Source organism: Erithacus rubecula, assembly GCF_903797595.1.
Source record: "Erithacus rubecula genome assembly, chromosome: 3".
NCBI classification, from domain to species: domain Eukaryota; kingdom Metazoa; phylum Chordata; class Aves; order Passeriformes; family Muscicapidae; genus Erithacus; species Erithacus rubecula.
Genome location: NC_136689.1, coordinates 51271288 through 51291607, shown reverse-complemented (window position 1 = coordinate 51291607; position 20320 = coordinate 51271288). Strand labels below are relative to the sequence as shown.

Here is a 20320-nt window from a genome sequence, read left to right as displayed (position 1 = left end):
CTATTAAAATAGTGCCTTGAAAATTGGAATATCCAGAGATGCTAGTACATCAGGTTAACCTATTTTTTAGATAATCACTTATTTTACAGTAGCACATTTTTTGAACCACATTGTAAAAACAGTGAATGACTGTCAATGTCTTGAATATCTTGTCCGTAGGTGATTGTCCTTTACTCCATAATTCTCAGCCAGTCAGCCAGCTTCCTTCTCTGAGGCCTGACCATCATCACTACCCAACTATCGATGAGCCTCTTCCACCAAGTAAGCTTTAGTTTTTTTTTATTGCATTGCATTTTTTCAGCTTTTCCTGTTAACTCAAATAGTGTAGAGGTCAGTATGTCTTTCTGAAGAACCCCGTCTGTTCTGTATATACATTCTCCAGAACCCAAGCAATATGCCCTTTTGTTTCCCCTATTTGATCCTGACTTCAAGTGTTGTTATGTTGTTTTGGACAAGCTCCATAACCTCCCTTGTTGCCTTGGTCCATCTTCTTCCCTGAAATGAAAATATTATTCCCTTTTTCCAGTCGCTGTGTTCAGGCTTGAATGGTTTGGATCTGTTATTTGTTCTGGAAGCCTGAATATAAGGTTTGCTGGGTGGTGTGTCAGTAAAGTAGTCTGATTTTTCTGTAATGTTTGTCTCCAGGCTTTCTGTAACCAAAGATGGTTTAGGATGGCAGTCCCCTTGGTCTGTCAAGTCTGCATACAGGTCCAGCAGCAGCCCTTTCACACTGAGGATGCTCCTGGGACAGACAGGTCCAAATCTGAACCAAACCAGCAGAAATTGGGAAAAGGCAGCTCATGTACAGTGGGCTTGTTACACTGTCCTTGGATTTGATAATCAGTGAATTTTATGTTCATTATGGACTGTAGTGGAGTCTACACTTGCATTGAATAAAAACGAGAGGGTTTTCAAGAGTACGATCGATTAGCAAACTGATAATACGGGATTTTTACCAAGTTGCTTTTCCTTGTCTCTGTAGCCGTTCTTTATGGATTCCCAGAGGACTGCTGCTTGCACTGGCGCTCGGTGCCCAGCAGAGTGCACTCCGTGCCCTGCGACGCGCGCCTGGCGCCTTCCAACCGAGCGCGGGATTTCACAGCCTAAGTGCGCAGCGCCCCACAAAAACAGCCGGGCCTGTCAACAAAGCACTCTATTTTCTTCAAAGCCCGAGATGGGAACACACTTATTTGGCCTGTGGTGCCCTTGACAAATAATTCATCATTTGCCAACCATGCTGTCAGTATTCCCTGAGCTGAAAATAGCGCCGGTGCTGGCGTCAGCCGCACAGTAGCATGAATGATTCAAATGCCTTTAGCCCAGTGAAGTCTTATTAGAGTCCCACTGTGGCTTGCCAGTGAATGATGAAATGGGAACGGTTACCTCTGTAACAGGGAAATATTTTTCTTCCTCCCACTCTTACCACAACACTTTGTGGATCGGGCACATTCCGTGTTAGATGACTTAATGACAGCACATTAACACCAGCTCAGGTAAACAGAATACACTGTGAATCTATTCCATATTCTTCCATCACAAATTTAATACATTTTTCCTCTTTCTTATAGTTTTCCTCAGAAGGCAAGTATTTCTACCATTGGTTTTCTCAAGTGCTTTCACAACATGAAATGCAATATGTGATGATAAAGTACAGAAGTTATATCCTTTTGTAGGATTTTTTTCAGCATTAGCATATAACACCATTTTTACAATAAAGGCTGACACTTGGGCTTAAATGTATTGATCGTTATAGGAATAGACGTACTTAATTTTGAGTGGGAAAAAAATTGAATAATATAACTTAGGAAACTGGTTTCAAAAAAACTCTCCATGGAATTTTACTGTAATTTCAAAATGAAAACCATAGCCTTAATCTAGAAATGTTTCTTCTCCTTAAATTCAGTATCACTATCTCAGTGTCTTTAATAACTTATAATCCTAGATAAATAGTTCTTCAACCATATTAATAGAAAAAAAAATATTTTAAACCCTAGTTATATGATCAAAGCTGGCTTACTTCTCATATGCAATGTTAGCTTCCATCTATAAGAAGATGGTGGTGAAGAGGTGAAAGTAATCTGCCAGTGCTGCAAGTTCAGCATTGACTGATTTTATTTAGGTCATGGAGAATCTTCTGGACAGTTTTCTTTCTCTTTTGAATAGCTTTCTGCATAGCTGGATTTCATCATAACCTCACAACAACTGGTCTTGGGGAGGAAATATACTTTCAGACAGTTTTATTTGGGAAAATAAAGTAGAACAGATGCATTATTTATGCAGGAGTTTCATAATGACCAGTCTGAATGCTAAGTCTGATACAAGATTAGCAGAAGACTTGCAGTGTTTGCAGGGCCTCATGACAGCATTACCAGTCACCACTTATTGTGCCTGTGTTTGGAAACCCTACAGAACTGAAGCCAAGAAAAATACATGTGCCCAGTTCAGAGTTGCTCTTTGCCAAAGGTGTGACTCAGCTTGGAGAGGAAAAGACAATGTATTTTCTTTGCCCTGGTGGTTCTCCCAGAAGAAGTTGGATCTTCTGATATAAATCAGAGCTGTTTCAGAGACTGCTGTGAAATATGTCTTGACTGATGGAGGGGGATCACTGGAGAACAGAACCAGTACTGTCACATCCCTAGCCCATGGTCTAGTGCGCTCTTACTGTGAAGGTTAGATAGTGGTTGGTCTTTGAGTAGTCACAGTCTTATTTTACCTGGAAAACTTGACAAAAGACCCTGAGGAAATAGCATGAAGGGACTTGAGCACAGCTTGGAAGCAGACTTTTGCCTGTCTGTTCACCTGTCAGTCTGTTTGTCTCACTGTGCAGGTATCCATCCATCTGTCCATAAATCTGGTATCATATTCAGGCAGCTTCAGTGGCTTGTGTGACTTGCAGGCTGTCTTATGGGAAGGGAGGATGTACACCTGCTACCAGCATACAACTGAAGTTGTACCTGCCCCCCTTTGACTTCCCAGTCTTTCCAGGAGACCAGGAGTTACTCAGCTGACTAGAAATGCTATTGTAAGGAGCATGAGACACACCGTTTCTAATATTTTAGCATGTCAGTGTCAGCCCATGGTTTCAGGTGGACATACCCATAAAGCAGTGAATAAAGCAACACTCACTAACAGGTGTAGTTCGTGTCTCTACATACTGCTGCTGTATGTCTGACACATCTGTCAGAGACAGATGAAATCATAATCCACTCTGACCTGATGTTTTCATTGTGATCTCCAAGTTCTGAACAAGCTGCCCTACTCCTAAATTTCCAAATATGCTTAGGGCTTAGGAACTCTAAATTGTACTTCGTTAGACAGCTCAAAATAGCCTATAGAGCTGGTAGTGCACAGGGATGGATTATAAAACCTTGTTTTGCTGGATATATTTATTCTGGCTATATTAACTGGATATATTTATTCTTGCTAAGCATCCATCAGCAGGATTTAGACTAATAGGACCAGTTGGTGTCTTCTGTAGGCTCTCTAGAGTGTGGTTCTGTAGCACTGCCTACAAGCTTCTAATTCTCCATTGACTTGTATCATCCTTAATTTGTTTGAGGTATAATAATAGTGCAGAATGAGGGCTAGAATTCGTCCTTTGCCAGAAACAGCAAGGAAAATTAAGATCTTCGTTCTGTGAGCTGGATCATCTTATCTTTGATCTGGCCAAGGTTATTTCCTCGAGGATACTGCAGATTATGCATAGCTCCAGAAGGGCCATTCCCCACCCACAGTGGTACACCTGCCACAAGTGCCAGCATGCTCAGCAAGGCTCTGGCCTTCGACCTGCCTTATGTGTCAGTCTGATTTACCTCAATGTGCATATGTTGATGTGCTTTTTTCACTGTCTTATGTTTTAGACATTATGCTCACAAAGCTGTGATCTTGTTCTTGAAACAGCTACCACATCTTTGGCAAACTTTTCCTGGAAGAGGAAGAGAGAGTCCTCTCCTTAAATAATGTAGTGATTTTCACAGTGAGAGATGCTGCATGTATGCCCATAGTGTGGCTATAGGGTTTGTGTCTTTAAGGACTGTGGTACTTGTCATCTTTGAAAGAAGCAACGTATGTGCTTATGGCTCTTGTTGTCTTGGAGTCTTACAGGAAATTTCTCCAAGGATTCCCATCACCTATCTTTTAAGGTCTGTGGGATTCAACTGTCAGGGGCAGCTAGCCATGGATTTCACACAGCCTACACTTGTCTGCTATCAAATATGGGATGTGGGTTTTGCCAGGGCCAGCATTCAAAGGATGGGAACTGGTCATGAAGGGTGGGTTTCCAGATATAGTAGGAAGAGGTGCAACTTCTGTCCTTCTCTTAGAGAATAGGAAATGAAATACATAAAGTATGAAATTCAGATAATCCTGAATTTGATCATAGAAAACCATAGGAGGAGTGAACTCATCAGGGAAGATGGTATCATAGTAAGAATATGGGAACATGAGGAAGTGTTTGCCCTCAAAGGTAATCACCATATATGGATTTGTGTGTGAATGCGAGTGAGGTTTGCATCTAAACTCGTGTAGAAAGTATGTGCATGTATTTACATAGATATGTCATCAGCTGATGGGTCATGTGGGAATATAAAACTAGCAAGCCTAATTTATTCCACTTCTCCATGCATTCCAACCAGTTTGGTACGTGGCTTTGCTAGCTAATTCACTTATTAATTTATTCTGTTACAAACACAATTTTTTTTATCAACATTACCATTTTCCACAAGCCATCATATACCAAATAATTTTTAGTTTTCAATCATGGGACAACATAAACAGTAGCAGGAAGCAATAATGATGGAAGGCTCAATATTATACTGCAAACTCTCAATCTAGTTTGCATTCATGAGAGCAATACTCTGTTGTTTAGAGAGATTTCTAAGGTATGTCCAAGGAGTCTGTATTCAGTTTTCAGTGAAGCCTTTAATTGCTGTATGGTGTCCTTTGAAGCCACTTTTGCAAAAGGGAGAGAAATGAAACATATTTGTTCTGAAATGTAACAAAAAAAGAAAACATTAGATTTGCCATATCAGCTCAGGTGTAATCTTCTTGTGAGGGTGGGTTCTTTGTGGCCACTCTGACCTGCTGTGAATCCAGCCAAGCAGGACCACTAATTGAAAAATTACCTCATCCTTTTAAAAATGGTGTCACTGGTTTTTCATGGGCTGTGGCAGTGAACTCCATGGCCTACCTGTGTGCTGTGTACGAAATGTTTCTGTATATGCATATACCGCATATATGTATATATAGACAAGCAAATAATATATACACACACTTGAATGTGTACTTGGAATATATACACATGATACGTATTGCATGTAGCTATATATATATGTGTATATATAGTATCTCCCGTGTGTATATACTGTCTGTGTGTGTGTGTGTGTGTCTGTATATCCCTCCCACAGGCAGGTTTTCTGGAAGGCATCACACTGACAGCATCACCCCTTCCTTTTTTCCCCACCCTAGATTGGGAAGCTCGGATAGACAGCCACGGGAGAGTGTTCTACGTGGACCATGTCAACCGCACCACCACGTGGCAGCGGCCCACGGCCGCGGCAACGCCGGACGGGATCCACAGGTCTGGCTCCATCCAGCAAATGGAGCAGCTCAACCGCCGGTGAGCATTTGCACCTCACTTCCTGTGGCATCTGTGCTCTCCTTTCCTACCCTGCTCCAGTAGCTCCCTTCCTCCTCCTATGCACCACACTGACTCCCACCTCGTCCAAGTTCTTGTCCCTCCTGCAGGTCTCTCCCAGCCTGCTGATGTGCCTGCTGAGGGTGTCTGCTGCTCAAACCTGCCTGCAAGAAAGGTGCTGTTGGGTGAATGATGGTGCAAAACGTTTCTAACAGCAAAAGGAGGCTTTTGGAAGACTTTTCTGAAATAGCTACTAGAAGGGAAGGGAGTATTCTTCCAAAACATGGAGTCCAAAACATTTGCTATATAACTGTAGGAGTGATATTAATGGGTCATCAATTAGTACTGTGCTGCAAAGCTTTCTGGACCTGACTGCTACTGGAATTGCTCCCATACTGTGTGACATTTTGTATCCAGCTAATTAGACCTGTTGAAAGGTCTGTCTCCTTTTCCAGGGCACAGCCTTGCTCTAATAGGACTGTGAACATTTCTAGAGGTAGGCAGGTCTGCTTACTGTTGCATTGGGCCCTGTAAATCTGTCAGTTCATTCTGAGTTGGCTAAGATACCTGTTAACATCATTTATATTTCAGTTTTGGTTGACTAGTCCACACATATATTTATTTATCATTTTTGTCTCATGCTTGCTTTTTAGACTGAATTTAAGAAGAAAGAAATAAAAATAGTCAAAAATCTTCCATTTTTGCTTAAAGGAGTGTTTGGGTTTTTTTTTAATTCCCTGCTTACTATAATGATGCCATTTCTAGAAAAGGATAAGCAAGACTGAAATTATAGTTTAATTATAGCATGTCAAATACCACAAAAGTTTTTTGGCCTTTTCTTCTGTGCTAAGAGAAAGATCTGCAGCTGAGAGAACAATGCAGAGTTTAAAAGTGCTGTTTTCAGAATACTTTGAATAATTTGGAAGCTGCTGTGCCCTGAATGAGGCAGTCTGGGAGAACTGGGTCATCAACTTAAACTGACACCATCACCACGCTCTCGAAAAACAATCCTTTTTTTACCAAAATTCATTATTTGAGTAGTTTTTCATAATATGTGTTATGTCTTGCAGAAATGAGAGAGCCTGCTCAGTATTTGTTTTCATTATAGGTTTGCTCATAAAGCCTTAAGCTACCATAATAATATTAAAACAAACAAACAAACAAACAAACAAACAAACAAACAAACAAAAAAAAAAAAACCTAAAGAAAGTGAAAATTTAATGTAGATGACTTCTCTGCCATTTGGCATTGGTCTTCAAGAGGGATTTTAGTCATGTCAAAGTTTCAAAGTTCAGACTGTTTGGCTGCCACTTAAGCAACTTATCCACCACAGAAACCAGAAAGCTGTTGCAGAGACCTTAATTTTTTTTTTTTTTTTTGAGGTTGAACTCATGTAAATGCAGAACAACCATGAAAGGAATAAGTGGTTATAAGAGAGATTTACCATTCCGTTAGTTAATTCAGGTTCATCATTAAACCAGCTATCACAGCAGAAACTGAAGGGTAGGCATTGTCTTTGTGACCTCCTTCCTTCATATTATTCAGTGTTTTCATGTAGGCTGTCTGTCTGTCTGTCTTAGCTATTTCTTGGTTGTCACTGGTTTGGGTTGGGAATTGAGGGTTAATAAGATTCATCCTCTTTGAATCTCTCCATTTTTAGTATTCATATATCCAATCACAAAGGGAGAAGTATGAAAAGTTTTCATCAGTGGCAAATCTCTACTTTTGCAAGTTCCACTGGAGATTCTGCAGTTTATTAAACATGAAATGTCATGTTTCCTTAGTTCTTGGGACTAAGGAAAAAAGCTGTGATTCTCTCCTCTCTGCCAAGGAGCTCTATTGATTTGAGAAGTTGAATACAAAGATCTCCTATTGTCACCTGTGATGAACTTTTCCTAAGATTCTAATGAAAGGGATTCATACTTAATCTCCTGAGCATTTGCCCAGTGGCAAGTAATTTCTGTAGTTTTCATGTGACTGTTATACTTTTTAAAGTTATTCTAGTCCTAAATCTAATTTCAGATATTTCATGTCTCCACATGTCAGGAAAGCTACTTTTCATTAGTTGTTATCAACACTGTGTGGGATTGGACTTTGTTTTAAGCCTTCATTTCAGAAATGCTATTTTCTTGTGTTTCAAACTTAATGATTTGAAATGTTTTTCAGCAAGCACACCTGAGAATCATTTTAGGCAACAGCAAACAAAGACTTTGATGATAGAATTAGCAGCAGCCTGAACTTTTGCTCTAACCTCAAACAAAATTTGGACTCAACATCACTCTGCAGTTTGGCAAAGCTTGGTGACTTTTCTTTTAAACAAATTTACTCCTTTCTTTGGCTTCCTGGTTTAATTTGTGGAAGGGAATGGAAAGACCAAAATATTACAAGGAAGCTTGGTATTTCCAGCTCAGCCAAAACCACAAAGCTTTGGAAATTCAGCTTGAAAAAAAAACCAAAAACATAGCAGTGATTAAACCTAGTGCTGCTTTCCTTGTGTGCTCCAACCTTCCCTTTAGCTGTACGAGCCACTTGAGGATACAGGGAATGCAAAACTGGAATCCAGGTGTAGGGCAAACACCAGAGAGACATCCATACTTCTAATTTTAAAGGCTCTTGCACATTTTCAGCAGCACTACCTGACTTGCTTACTTGTTGGCCAAGCAGATAACAGCCCTTGTTGTTCAAGCTGTGTTGAAAGGATACTTTGCAGCATATGCATGACTAAACTTGTCTTTGCACAAGTTTGAAAGATAATAATCAAACTAAGAAGTTGTAACCATCATGGTTGGGACAACCACAGTGTGGTATTTCTTAAGCTCCATTTCTTTGACAAATCACTTTGAAAGGAGACTGAAATTTCCAGAGGCATTCCCATAACTTTTGCACTTCCAATGTTTTCTCCAGCTACTTTGGCATTTTTTTTGTATTTATATAAGGTGATTTTATAGTATTGAGACGCAAAAGAAATGCATAGCCTTTTGTTGGCATGCAGCTGGTGTTGCTCTTTGAGGTTTGCCAGTGGGGATTTTCTACCATCTAATTAAATTGAAGGTACAGGATTTTTCTATATGTGTGCATATATCCCTTGATTATATGAACCTGGGGGGTTTTGTGGTTGGTTTTTCTTTTCCTTTCTATTGCATGTGGGTGTTGTAAAACTCCTCCAGTACTGGAATGGAAAGTTCATTCAGTTGCCTGCAGTCAAGTGAATAAAGCTGTAAAATATAAGTCTAAAACAGAGGGTTTAAAACAGTAAATTAATTCTGTTGCAAAACCTGCTATCAGAATTTCCTTGTAAAGATGGATATTTTCTTAAACTATCAAAATATACACTAAATATAGCTTTAAATGATTTTGAGTACTGGAGGAGGACACATAACATTGTGAAAGTTTAGTATAAATCTATTAAAACTTTATTTTTTCCTAATTATCTCCAGTCCTTTTGCCTAAGATTGGCATGCAGTGGGCTGCTGGAGATTATGTCTTTTGAGACACCAAAAAGGCAAATCCTAACTCTTGTCTTTAATGATCCTGTGTCACTTTGAGGAACTTACTCATTACTAACTTCTATTTTGGAATAAAGTGGGCATTAACAAATAAAGAGAGAGAAAGTAAGTAAAATCTGTAAGTCAGAGCTTGAGCTGAGGGGAGAGAAGAGTGTAAGTCAGAAAAATTAAAGACAAACAATGCTTTATCAGATTAAAAGAAGGCAATAAAGCCATCCTATCTTAAATACACATGGAAATGCCATGAAGAAAGAAGAATTAAAAATATTGGGATTGAATAAAAGATAATTTAAATAATTAAGAGAGTCTGTTTTCTAGGTTTTCTTTTCTTTCTCTTTCTAGCTCTTTCTTTCTCCTTATGCTTCCTTTTTCTTTTCCTCGTCTCTCTTTCTGTATAAAATGCATTTATAATACACATAAGACATACTCATAATTTGCCAGTAGAACCAAAGAAAACTTGTTCACCAATTCATCTGTCACCTTGAGTGAACAAGTTAAGGAGAATTTGGTTTCTGTAGTGTGAATTCAAAACACTCCAGGCTATTTGTTCTTCATCAGGTAAAGTATTTAGGATTGGGCTCCTTTACCTTTTCAGGGTTCAGGATGTGCATCCAGTAATTTAATAAGACTGAAAATTACTCAGTGCATCACAGAGTTGATCCTTACTTCACTGGTAATGCTTCCATAAGGCTAAATGAGAGGAGGAACCACGACCTGCCTCTAGTTTTAGGTTCCAGGTGTCCAGATGTTTTAAAGGGAAGCCTTGAAGTAGCCACACAGCCTAAATATGTGTCTGAAGTTTGAGTATTCCTGACTTGGCACCCTCTGTGGCTGTTTGTTAGTCTGAAAAATGCCAGGTTTGCAAAGTGTTGGTTGGCCCAAATGTGAGCAGCTGCACCAGCTGCAGGAGAAGAGTCAGCTCTGCTCTTACTCTGTTGTACACTGGAGATAGAAATACTGGAATCATTCAGAAACAGTGCTGATTGTTAAGGCAGAAAACAACAGAAAGCACCTCTGTGAATTAAATCTTGTTATTCCTTTCTATGAATCTAGGTACCAAAACATCCAGCGGACCATCGCAACAGAGAGGACTGAAGATGATGCTGTGGTAAACAACAGGGTGGAGAGAGTTCCCACTGGAGGAGGAAGTGACTCTGAGGCAGAGCCTTCCCAGCCAAGCCCAGGTATGGGGCAACAAAGCTTCTAAGTGGCATGTTCAGTGCCATTCAGTTCTGGGGAAAACTCTATTTCCAGTGGAGACTGGAGTTTTATTATACCAGGTTGCAAAACTTAATTTTAAAAAATCAACAAAACGAAAGTAAAAACAAAAAAAAACCCTGAAGATACATTTTTTAGATGTGAAGCTACAAGTACAAAGCTGGATACAACAGTTTCAGTTCTTCTTTAACAACTACTAAGACAGACAAAGCATTTTTACCTTAGTTAAGGGCCATTTGAAACTAAAATGGAAGAAGCATTTTGCCACTACTGGGTGAATACCATTCACCTCGTAGCTGCAAAAAGAGGTGCTGTCTTATTTTTATGGCCATGTGATTTTTAGCTTGGGTCATTTGCAGTTTATTTTCTCTAGGCCTGGCTTCTGCACTGCCACATTTGTGTGATTATGCTTGCATTGGCCCTGGCATCATATATGAAATATTTGTGGTTTCTAAAGGTGTGGTTTTGTGATAGCTGTGAGCTGAACTAAGTGTGGACTGTCACTGAAGAAGGCACAGCTGTCTTTTTGGCCACCACTAATTTATGTGACAGGACCCCATACCAGAGGGGAGAACTGAACTGCCTGAAAAACAGCCTGGCTTCTTGTCCTTGTCTTTTACAGCCAGGTTGGATCTTTCATCTGGCTTGTTAGATAAGGAGACAAGAATTGGTGTCACTACAAAGCAGAGGAAGAAGATGTGTACCCAAGGCAGTATGGGATGGCCTTTTGGTGGTAGTCACACTCCTACCAAAAGTGTTTTCTCAAAACATTTGGGAAACCATAGTCTTAAATGTTTCAAGAGGCCATGCAAAAGTAACTCCCTGCTTTGTTAGCACCAGCAGAATGATTCACCAGTTCTCTTCCTTTGGATTACTTTTGCCTCCACCTAACTATGTGTTCTGTATTGCCTGCCATGAGTAAATCCAACTTCTTGCCATCCTTTTGCTGTCCCTCTGTAAATAGGATTGGTAATGGGAAAGAACCAACATAGTATCTTGCTTGAGTTTTCTAAGTTTTTGATGTTGGATAGGGAAAATTACATAGAGAAATAAGAAACTTTTTTAACAAGTTTAGAAGAATAGTCAATTTTGTTTGAGAACCAACATAGTATCTTGCTTGAGTTTTCTAAGTTTTTGATGTTGGATAGGGAAAATTACATAGAGAAATAAGAAACTTTTTTAACAAGTTTAGAAGAATAGTCAATTTTGTTTGTTTTGATCCATCAAAATCAGTTTTGGCCAAGGATAGTTAACATTTGATGCTCAATGTTTCCTTGCCATCTTTTGTATTGCAATTGAAGGGAGACTTCTGCTTACAGTGGATCTTATAAGGAGATCCAAGTTCTCTATGTTAGGGAAGTGGAAACGAGGTACACATTGTATTATTAGTATTTTAAAGTAATGTAGTCATTACTTCTAATATGTGCAATCATTTAGTATCACATACAATAAAATAGTAATTTAATAGGAGTTCCCACCACTAAGTGTTTATTTCAGTTTATTATTTAGCATGCACTCTTTTGTTTTAAACTCAAAGAGCTAATGAGTGTGATAAATCTTTCCATAAGTCACTAGGAAATGGTTTTTGCTATAGATAATTGCTTTGCTTTTAGAAGAAAACATCAATATTGTATAAGATTCCAAGAATTAGAAGATCAATGATGGTGTAAACACATTAGGGAAAGAAAAAGCTGCAGTATTATACATTTGTTATTTGTCTTTTAATTTAAATGAAAAATTTTAGAAGAAATACAATTAAGGCACATTAATCCAGGTTCTAAACCAGTATAAATCAATTTAACTCCAGCAACTTATCCAGTCTGCAGTTTTAAATTGATAAAATAATATGATGTGTGCAGCATGAAGAAAAAAGAAATTAAACTGATAAGAAAAAAAAACTATGAAAGTGTATTTATTCTGTTGGTGACATCTGCATCTAATTTTCCTGGATTGCAAATAAAATGTGGCTTTATTTGAAAATGCCAGAACACCAAAGCCATACTTCAATGGTAGGAAGAATTTTTCTGGTAGCTAAAGAACATGAGGAGTTTCTACTTCCATAAAGTTGCATTCTGAATACTCAGTTCTGCTCCTGTATTTCATTAATTGATACAGATTAAAAATGATGCAATTGTGTCTGGTTTTGTTTTCTTTACCATACAAATCCCCAAAACCTTAGATTTGTCAAAAACAATGCAATTAAAGTAAAGGGTAATGCTGGATTGGGAGATCAGATTTCTCTAAAATCAGCTGCAGGGGAAACCAGAATGGACCTGGGTGCCTGAACCAAACCATCAGCTGGTAAAAACCACTGTGGTCACATTACATTTAGGGACAGCATCAGACTTGACCCAGAGTTTCATAAGCTACAGTTCAGGAAACCATTCTGCTCCTGCACTGCTGTGATAAACACTGCATTACTAACCATAAGGATATCCATCAGTTTGCCAGAAGGATTATCTTGGGAATGCCAAGGTAGGTGCATTGGCCAAGTGGTTGGTTGGTTTTTTTCATCACTTTTAGTCATTTCTGAAAGATTAAATAATAGACTTTGCTTGCCACTACATTAATAAGGTTTTTCTTTGGTTTTTTTTTTTTTTGTCCAGAGATTAGGAGGGAAGGTTCCCTTTCTCCTGTGAATTCTCAAAAAATCACCTTGTTGCTGCAGTCTCCAGCTGTGAAGTTCATCACCAATCCCGAGTTCTTCACTGTGCTGCATGCAAACTATGTGAGTAATGATGGTTTGCTCTCTCACACTATTGGTTTTTGAGTCCCAGTGCTGTGTCCCACACCTTCAGGGAGAATGCGCAGTGAATTGCGTGACCTGGGGCTCAGTTGTCCTTTCTGAGCACCAGGCCAGGCTGGGGACACTACAGCCAGGCTGCTCCAAGGAGGCTCTTGCTGGAATTCTGCCTCACACAAGAGATTCCATGGTACAGAGAAGTCCATTAACATTATCCTCCCAGAACACCCAGGAACCCTTGGTTTCAGCTTGGTTGATTCTGTTATCTGTTGCTGTAGACAGTGAAGTTGTTGCCTTTTGATCCAATATCCTGAGAAATCTTACTCAGATATCACCAAGTCTCAGATAAATAGAAGGAATAAAAATTAACTTTTGCAATTTGTTTTCCCAAAAAGGGAGCAGGCATAACTGAGTGAAAGAAATACTGACTTATGTCAGTGTAGCTATTTTGGAAAAAGCACAAGTAAAAACAAATTTTCAAAATTCAAATAACTTTTTTTTTTTTTCCATTAGGGCAGTAAAATCACACATTTTCTTGCAAACCTGGAGGGAGTGGAATAAATGTGTGTCAGGAGGAAGTAGATAGGGAAGTCCCACAATGAGATGCAGTCCTAGTTTGCCATATCTGGAATATAGTTCAACAAGGCATCTAAACATGACTTCTGACTATTTGGAAAGTTATCCATTTCTGAGTAAAAATGACCTTCCTTTTCAAAAGGAAAGGAAAGTAAAACACTGAGAGTTGCCTCAGCACAGCCTCTCAGCTAACTGCAGGCATCAGGTTCTGGCTGTAGCACTTTGTGGATGGAAGCCAGCCATCCATATCCAAGCATCTGCCAGAGATTATCGCCCATGAGATCCTGACAGGGAAGGGATGTATTAACTTATCTGACATTCCCTGAACTAGGTTATGGAGTGCAGATAGTTACTTCCATTGGCAGGGTGATATCTGATGATTTATAGCTGGGAGCAATGTAACCAGCATAGTTGATGGGAAAATGAGCAACTGATTCCATAGTTGTGTAAAGAGCAGCTAAATATCAATTTTATTAGGCACTGAAATTAAAAACAAAAAAAAAAAACCCCAAAAAAACAAAACAAAAAAAAAAAAAAAGCAGAAAGAGGGCCCTCAGTTTTATCTTAAGAACTTGTCTCTAATGTGAGAAGCAGAATAATTTATTAAAACATCTGTCAAATGGTCATACACATACCACTTGTACAGGAATAATGGCCCACATAATTTTTGCCTTAACATGAGTGTTATATTTTAACCACAAGCCCCTATTAAAATTTCAAGCTGTTAATTATGTCACTGAAGCTGGGATTGGAAAATATTATCCAGCAGTTAGAATTAAAAGGGAAAGGCTCTCATTTTTCAGGTATTTTATTTCCATGAAGAGATAAAAATACATTGCACTCCTTGTTTCCATAATGCAGCTTAGAGATATTCGGGACATTCATTGATCATACATTAGATCAAAATACAACTTTTGTTAGATAGTAGGCTGGGATCTTAAAAATCTGTGACCATGAAGCTTTCCCAGGTTGTAAGTAGGTCGTATCTGCAGGGCAGAGATCATATCTCTGTGATTTCATAACTTTTACCAACCCTTGTCATAATTAGGGACCCTGTGCTACAGGGAGCATTCTCAGTGGTGTCACCACAATAAATCCTTACATAATAAAGATTATACCTGTAGATGTTTTATTGCATTATGGTGGTTGAAATGCACTAAACACACATAGAAATTGAGAATTCAAAACTGCTGGGTCAAATTCTCTGGACATATTCCAGGTCTGCACACTGGAGCTCACTTCACTGAAGACAGGAGTCCTCCAGTGATCCTTTATTACTCTAATGGATAATTCAATCCTTTTGGCTGACCAGCAAACCAAGACACTCATTTCCTCTGTAGTAAAAGGCTCAGGAAATTTTTGTGAAGTTTCCTACTCTGTCTTGAGGAGCCGAGGAGCCTTTTCCCTGAAATTAAGGATACAAAGAGTAGCCTGTGAATGGGCCTGTGTGTTGTCAGCATGAGTATTATTTTGTGCTCTGTCATTGAACACATTTGTAACAACACATACAGTTCACTGGGCCCCTATTCTGCAATCAGGTCAGTTCACTCCCTTGGGCTGCCTCAGGCCACATTCCCCTAAGAGGTGTATTTAATGCCCATTGTGGGATACAGCTCGCTGCCTGAAGGGTGGCATGTGTCCATCTGACAGGCTTTGTAGTCATCACAGAAACAAGCAGCAGAAACAAATTCTCCCTTCCAGGAAACAATTCACACCTTCTAAAAATAGACCATTAAAAAGTGTCCTGTGGCTGTATAGTCACCATAAAAAAGGTAGCAAGCTCATATCTGCACTGGGGTTCTCTTAAGTTCATGAGTTCTATCATGCACATCTTGATATCACTTTTAGCAAAAACAGATGTTCACAGCTGTCTTTGCATCTCTCTGGCACTGCTCAGGCACACAAGCAGTGTTTCTGTCAACCAGTAAGAGCAATGAAAGGGGCAACTACATGCACCTTGAGTGTGTGATGTTTCAGCTGACCATATTTGAAGTGCATTAAAACAGCAGTTCTTGCACAGGCTAACTGTGCATAATGTCTGGGATGTTTCACTATCTAGATGGTGTGTCTTAATTATATGTGTAAAGTAGTTGCTCAAATCTAAACAATGAGACAGAAGTGTTTCTTGATTCTAACAGGATTTGTTTCAGTTCTTTGGGCATGTGGCACATGAAATAACCATGTTTTGACATCAGATCTGGGTTTCTTCTGTTATCCATCTCACAGAGTGCCTATCGAGTCTTCACCAACAGTACCTGCTTGAAGCATATGATTCTGAAGATTCGTAGAGATGCTCGCAATTTTGAGCGGTATCAGCACAACAGAGACCTAGTAAATTTTATCAACATGTTTGCTGATACCCGGCTGGAGCTTCCTCGTGGCTGGGAGATAAAAACTGACCAGCAGGGCAAGGTAAGAGTGCCAGCAAAACTATTCACTTGTTTAACACAGCACTACAGGCTACATGTTTATTAAAAGTTTCTTCCTTCTTGACTTAAAATCAGTAAAGATTTGGTTTTAAACAACACAAGCAGCAGGGAGAGTAATTTTAGAAGCAGGGAAAAAGCTTCAAAGTTTAAAAGCATTTCTAGCTTTCTGTAGAATATTCACCAAAGCCAAAACAGCATGGACTGACAACAAAGTTTGAGACAGAGTAGATCTGTTGTGACTGCAAAATTTGACTCAGTGTCTCTACCTTCAATGAAGCTTTGCTAACTGACCGCTGGAACCACCAAATAGGTTAAAGCTGCATTTCCCAAAAATATTTTTCTCTCCTGTCTTGCTTACATCATGGCCATTGCACATGATTTTGGCCTACACAGCTTCTGGTATTTTCGAAGAGCTATTCTAGCTTTGAGTAGGCCAGTCCTGTTGTTTTCAGGTGCCTTCCATGGACTATACTTACCCCAGGCATTTCCGATGTACAGATGCCAGTGGTTTTCCTGCTGTGTTCCTGCAATGCTATCACAGGCTTGGCAATCTTCAGATTAAAGAAACCATTGTCCCTCTGTGTTTCAGTCTTTCTTCGTTGACCACAACAGCCGTGCTACCACCTTCATAGATCCCAGGATCCCGCTGCAGAATGGGCGGCTCCCAAATCACCTGACTCACCGGCAGCACCTGCAGCGGCTTCGCAGCTACAGCGCTGGAGAGGTAACTGTGCTCATATCACCTCAGGAGCTTTTGGCAGCAGTCTCCTCTAGAATTATAAGAACTTTTATTGTAAAAGCATTGAAACAGACTGTTTTGTGAATGTCTGTCTTCCAAAGACAATAAAACGGGTATTTTTGTCTTTCTAAAGGGTTTATTTCAGAGCTTGGTGGTTTAAAATTTGATGGTTTTCAGAATAAAATAATAAGTAAGTGAAGTATAACTGAAGTGAAGTGATGGCAGAATAGATTTTAAAAGACGAATTCATAATTGACATCCTGGCCTTGCTTTACTAAAGTTATTCAATTTATTTTTTATTTAGCCTGTATCTCATATGTTTCTTCATTCCCCATTGTGATACTGTGCTCTGAAAAGATAGAAGTAGTGCATAGAAGTAGTGCAGTAATGTCTGTTGAGGTTTGCTTTCCCAGCTTTCACTCACATTAAACATTTTTCCTGGGGATGATTTTTATCACTTAGGGCCACAGACAGGATTGAAAAAAGCATAAATACTGTGTTTGTATTGTGGATTTAAGTAGGAAAAAATACCAGCAATCAGATTCTTCATATAGCAAATCCATAAAGTTAAACATTTATAAAGATTGTTGCTGAATAGAACTAGAGATGAAATCTGGTGAAAGGATCTTTCTCTTCCACAAAAATATCCAGAGAAATGCTTCTGAAACTAGCATCAAAATTTATTACAGCAGGGCCAGTCTGAATACCTCTCACTGACAGGTGGATTGGGATCAGGAACTGAACAGGGTGTGAGGTCAGTTTTTCAGGACCAAAGGCAAATCAGGCATGAGCAGCTTGGGCATGTTTTCTCCATCTTGGGTGAATACAGCACCATATTTTCTGAAGATAGAAGTATATCAATGGATCTGTTTCAATCAAATGTTCCCACCAGCTTAGCAACTTCCCTCTGCCAGCAGCCTTCTGTTTAGTGTTCCTGCTGTGATTGAATTACTGGCATGACTGTGACAGCCACCTGCACCATCATTCATGATGGGGCCCGTGCTTGCCTGAGGCTTGTTTGCAAATTCACCATGTCAGGGCCAGAAACACCACTGAGCAACTCAGATGACCTAGCCCAAAAAATACACTTGGTTTTGCAAGCACTGGCAAGGCTGGCAAGGAACAATATGCAATAAACCCAGAAAAAACAGTACAGGGTAGACAGTCAAAAGTATTAAATAGTTTTGAGTAATGATTATCTGGGGAAATCAAAAACTGTTCTTTGAGGCTACTGTTCTGGCATCATCAGCCAATGAAATAATCATCACCCAGTCTTGGTGACCCAGGTCCCACACTGCTTCTATGCCCTTGTCATAGTCAAACTTCTTTATCATAGTCAAACTTCTTTATCATAGTCAAGTAGCTTCCCATTTGGGAGTGTCGGCTGCTCCACTGGAAGGACTCCCATTGATTTCCAAGGACTTTGGATTGGTGCCTGAAAGTCCCTCATTTACAAGGAAAATATTCAACCCTTTGCAACTCGGTCCATTTATTAAGAGCCTCATGTTTCATGCCATTTCCTCCAAGTGCATTTGGATGTTGTAAATCATGTCTGTAGACTCACACGTGGGGCTTTGTCCTGGCCATGTGTCAGCTGTCTGCAGCCTTGGCAATTTCTTTGCTGAGCAGATGGTGTGACCTCTGGAAGCTGTCGCCAGGACAGTATGAAGTACCACAAAGGACAGCTCACCAGTTTTCAATGTCATGTACATGTGTCAGAGGAGCCTGAAGGACAGCAGAATAGTGAAGTTGTGGTTGCCAGAGGGGACACAGAAAAGAGCCGGGGTAATGAAATAAGAGACTTCTGCAAAAACTTCCATTGTTATATTTAGAATACTGTTATTAAATGGTATTATATATTAATTTGAAAAAAAATGCTACAAATTCTTTATTTAGCATTTTTTTAAGGTTATCAGTCTTTTACAGGAGAAAGAGAGTTGTTGCTACTCTTAGTTAGCTGATTTTTGGAAGAAAAGTTCAGGTAGCTGTAGTGGCCATCAATAACTAAAGTATAGATTACTAAGTGATTAATTTCCTTCCTCCACTGCTATAAACAGAACAGTTTGTCAGCCCTTTCTGTTCCCTCTAAATGACTTCCCATCTGCAGTGAATATCAACATACATGATTACAGGGGAAGGAAGCAGACATCCACAATGGATAGGCAAGAGGTGCTGGTTAGCAAGAAGAGCAGAGAAGGTGCTGGAATATGGCAGTATATAAATCTCCTTGCCAACCAAACCACACAAACAAGTAGCAGGATTCAAATGGGCCTCTGAAATCCAGCAGCAATATAAATCCCAGGAAAAGGTATCACATCTTGAAAGGCTCCTCTGGTAGTTTGGACTCTCCACTCTGGTTGCAACTTCCAAGTATCAACTTCAAAGCTGTTAAAACCTGACATAAATCTGTCAATTACTCTGGACTACATGAATCAGGTCACTAAATCATTAGAGGGGTCACTCTTTATTTTTTATTTGAGAATAATGTGTGAATCAAAATTAAATTATTCAATTAGAAAGCCAAAGTAGACGAGATGATTGTGACCGAACACTAAATTGGAGCAATCAATTGTACTTTATTAGCTAAGAGTGAAAAGATAATTGTTAGCAAAATGGAAGTTAATTAGAGGGCTGGGAATTTTCCTGTCGTGTTGCCAGAGAAAAATTGTTTGGAGGTGTAAATGTGTAAAGAGCAAAAACAGCATGAGCAATGCCTAGAGATGGTGATGAAGAGAAGTACATCACCACTTTATTGAGGTGTGTACAGAACTGGATTCTTACAATGTAGATGATTTTATCTCTTCAACCAGAACTGGGAAGATGGGAAGAAGGGAGTGAAAGTTTCTTTCACAGGCACTCTACACATTTCCTTCCAAAATCCTTGATCCAGGAGAAATATGTCCAGGCACTGGAAAGATAACCAAAAGTAATGGTGACAAGAGCAAGAGGAAGATCCAGGCCCAGGCTGGGCAGAAGTACCATGCAGTTCCCAAGTGATGAGCAAATACCACCGGGTGCTAATTTTTATGGGAGATATATGTTCAGCTCCTCTGTTACTCCTCCCTTTCCCCCTTTCTATCTTCTGGTCAGTAAAATTATGTGTAGCAAAAGGGTGTAGGATTTATCTTTGTCAAGGATAAATCTGCAATCCTCCTTAAGAGCAGGCTCACCCACCATCCGCATTCCCTTGCAAGTTTGTTCTACAAGGACCTGAGGAATAGAAATCCTCACCTGAACCCCAGGGCTCCCTGGAAGTGGAGAAGCTGAGCCCAACAATGCCTTTGCACCTCCCACACCTTCTAACTAGTAAAACTGGTCCTGGACCAGTGTGTGATCCTGGCTGTGCTGCCCACAGACATCCCAAGAAATAGCTGCTCCCACAGGGAGCCTCATGCCCACTGTGGCAGTGGATCATAGGGCACCTCTTGCACCTAGGTTCCTCCCTGTGCCACAGCATGGAGTGAATGCCATAAA

At 39.7% G+C, this 20320-nt stretch overlaps 1 protein-coding gene across 4 annotated transcripts in view; it reads left to right on the top strand.

Moving 5' to 3' along the window:
- Window positions 1-20320, top strand: part of HECW1 (HECT, C2 and WW domain containing E3 ubiquitin protein ligase 1) — a 266543-nt gene that overhangs the window by 198971 nt on the left and 47252 nt on the right. For all 4 annotated transcript variants that reach the window (XM_079302438.1, XM_079302440.1, XM_079302441.1 and 1 more), the window contains exons 10-15: window positions 160-261; window positions 5467-5617; window positions 10195-10325; window positions 12966-13087; window positions 15905-16090; window positions 16697-16831. In XM_079302438.1, the coding sequence (XP_079158564.1) occupies window positions 160-261; window positions 5467-5617; window positions 10195-10325; window positions 12966-13087; window positions 15905-16090; window positions 16697-16831 (827 nt within the window). The remainder of the gene's footprint in view (window positions 1-159; window positions 262-5466; window positions 5618-10194; window positions 10326-12965; window positions 13088-15904; window positions 16091-16696; window positions 16832-20320) is intronic.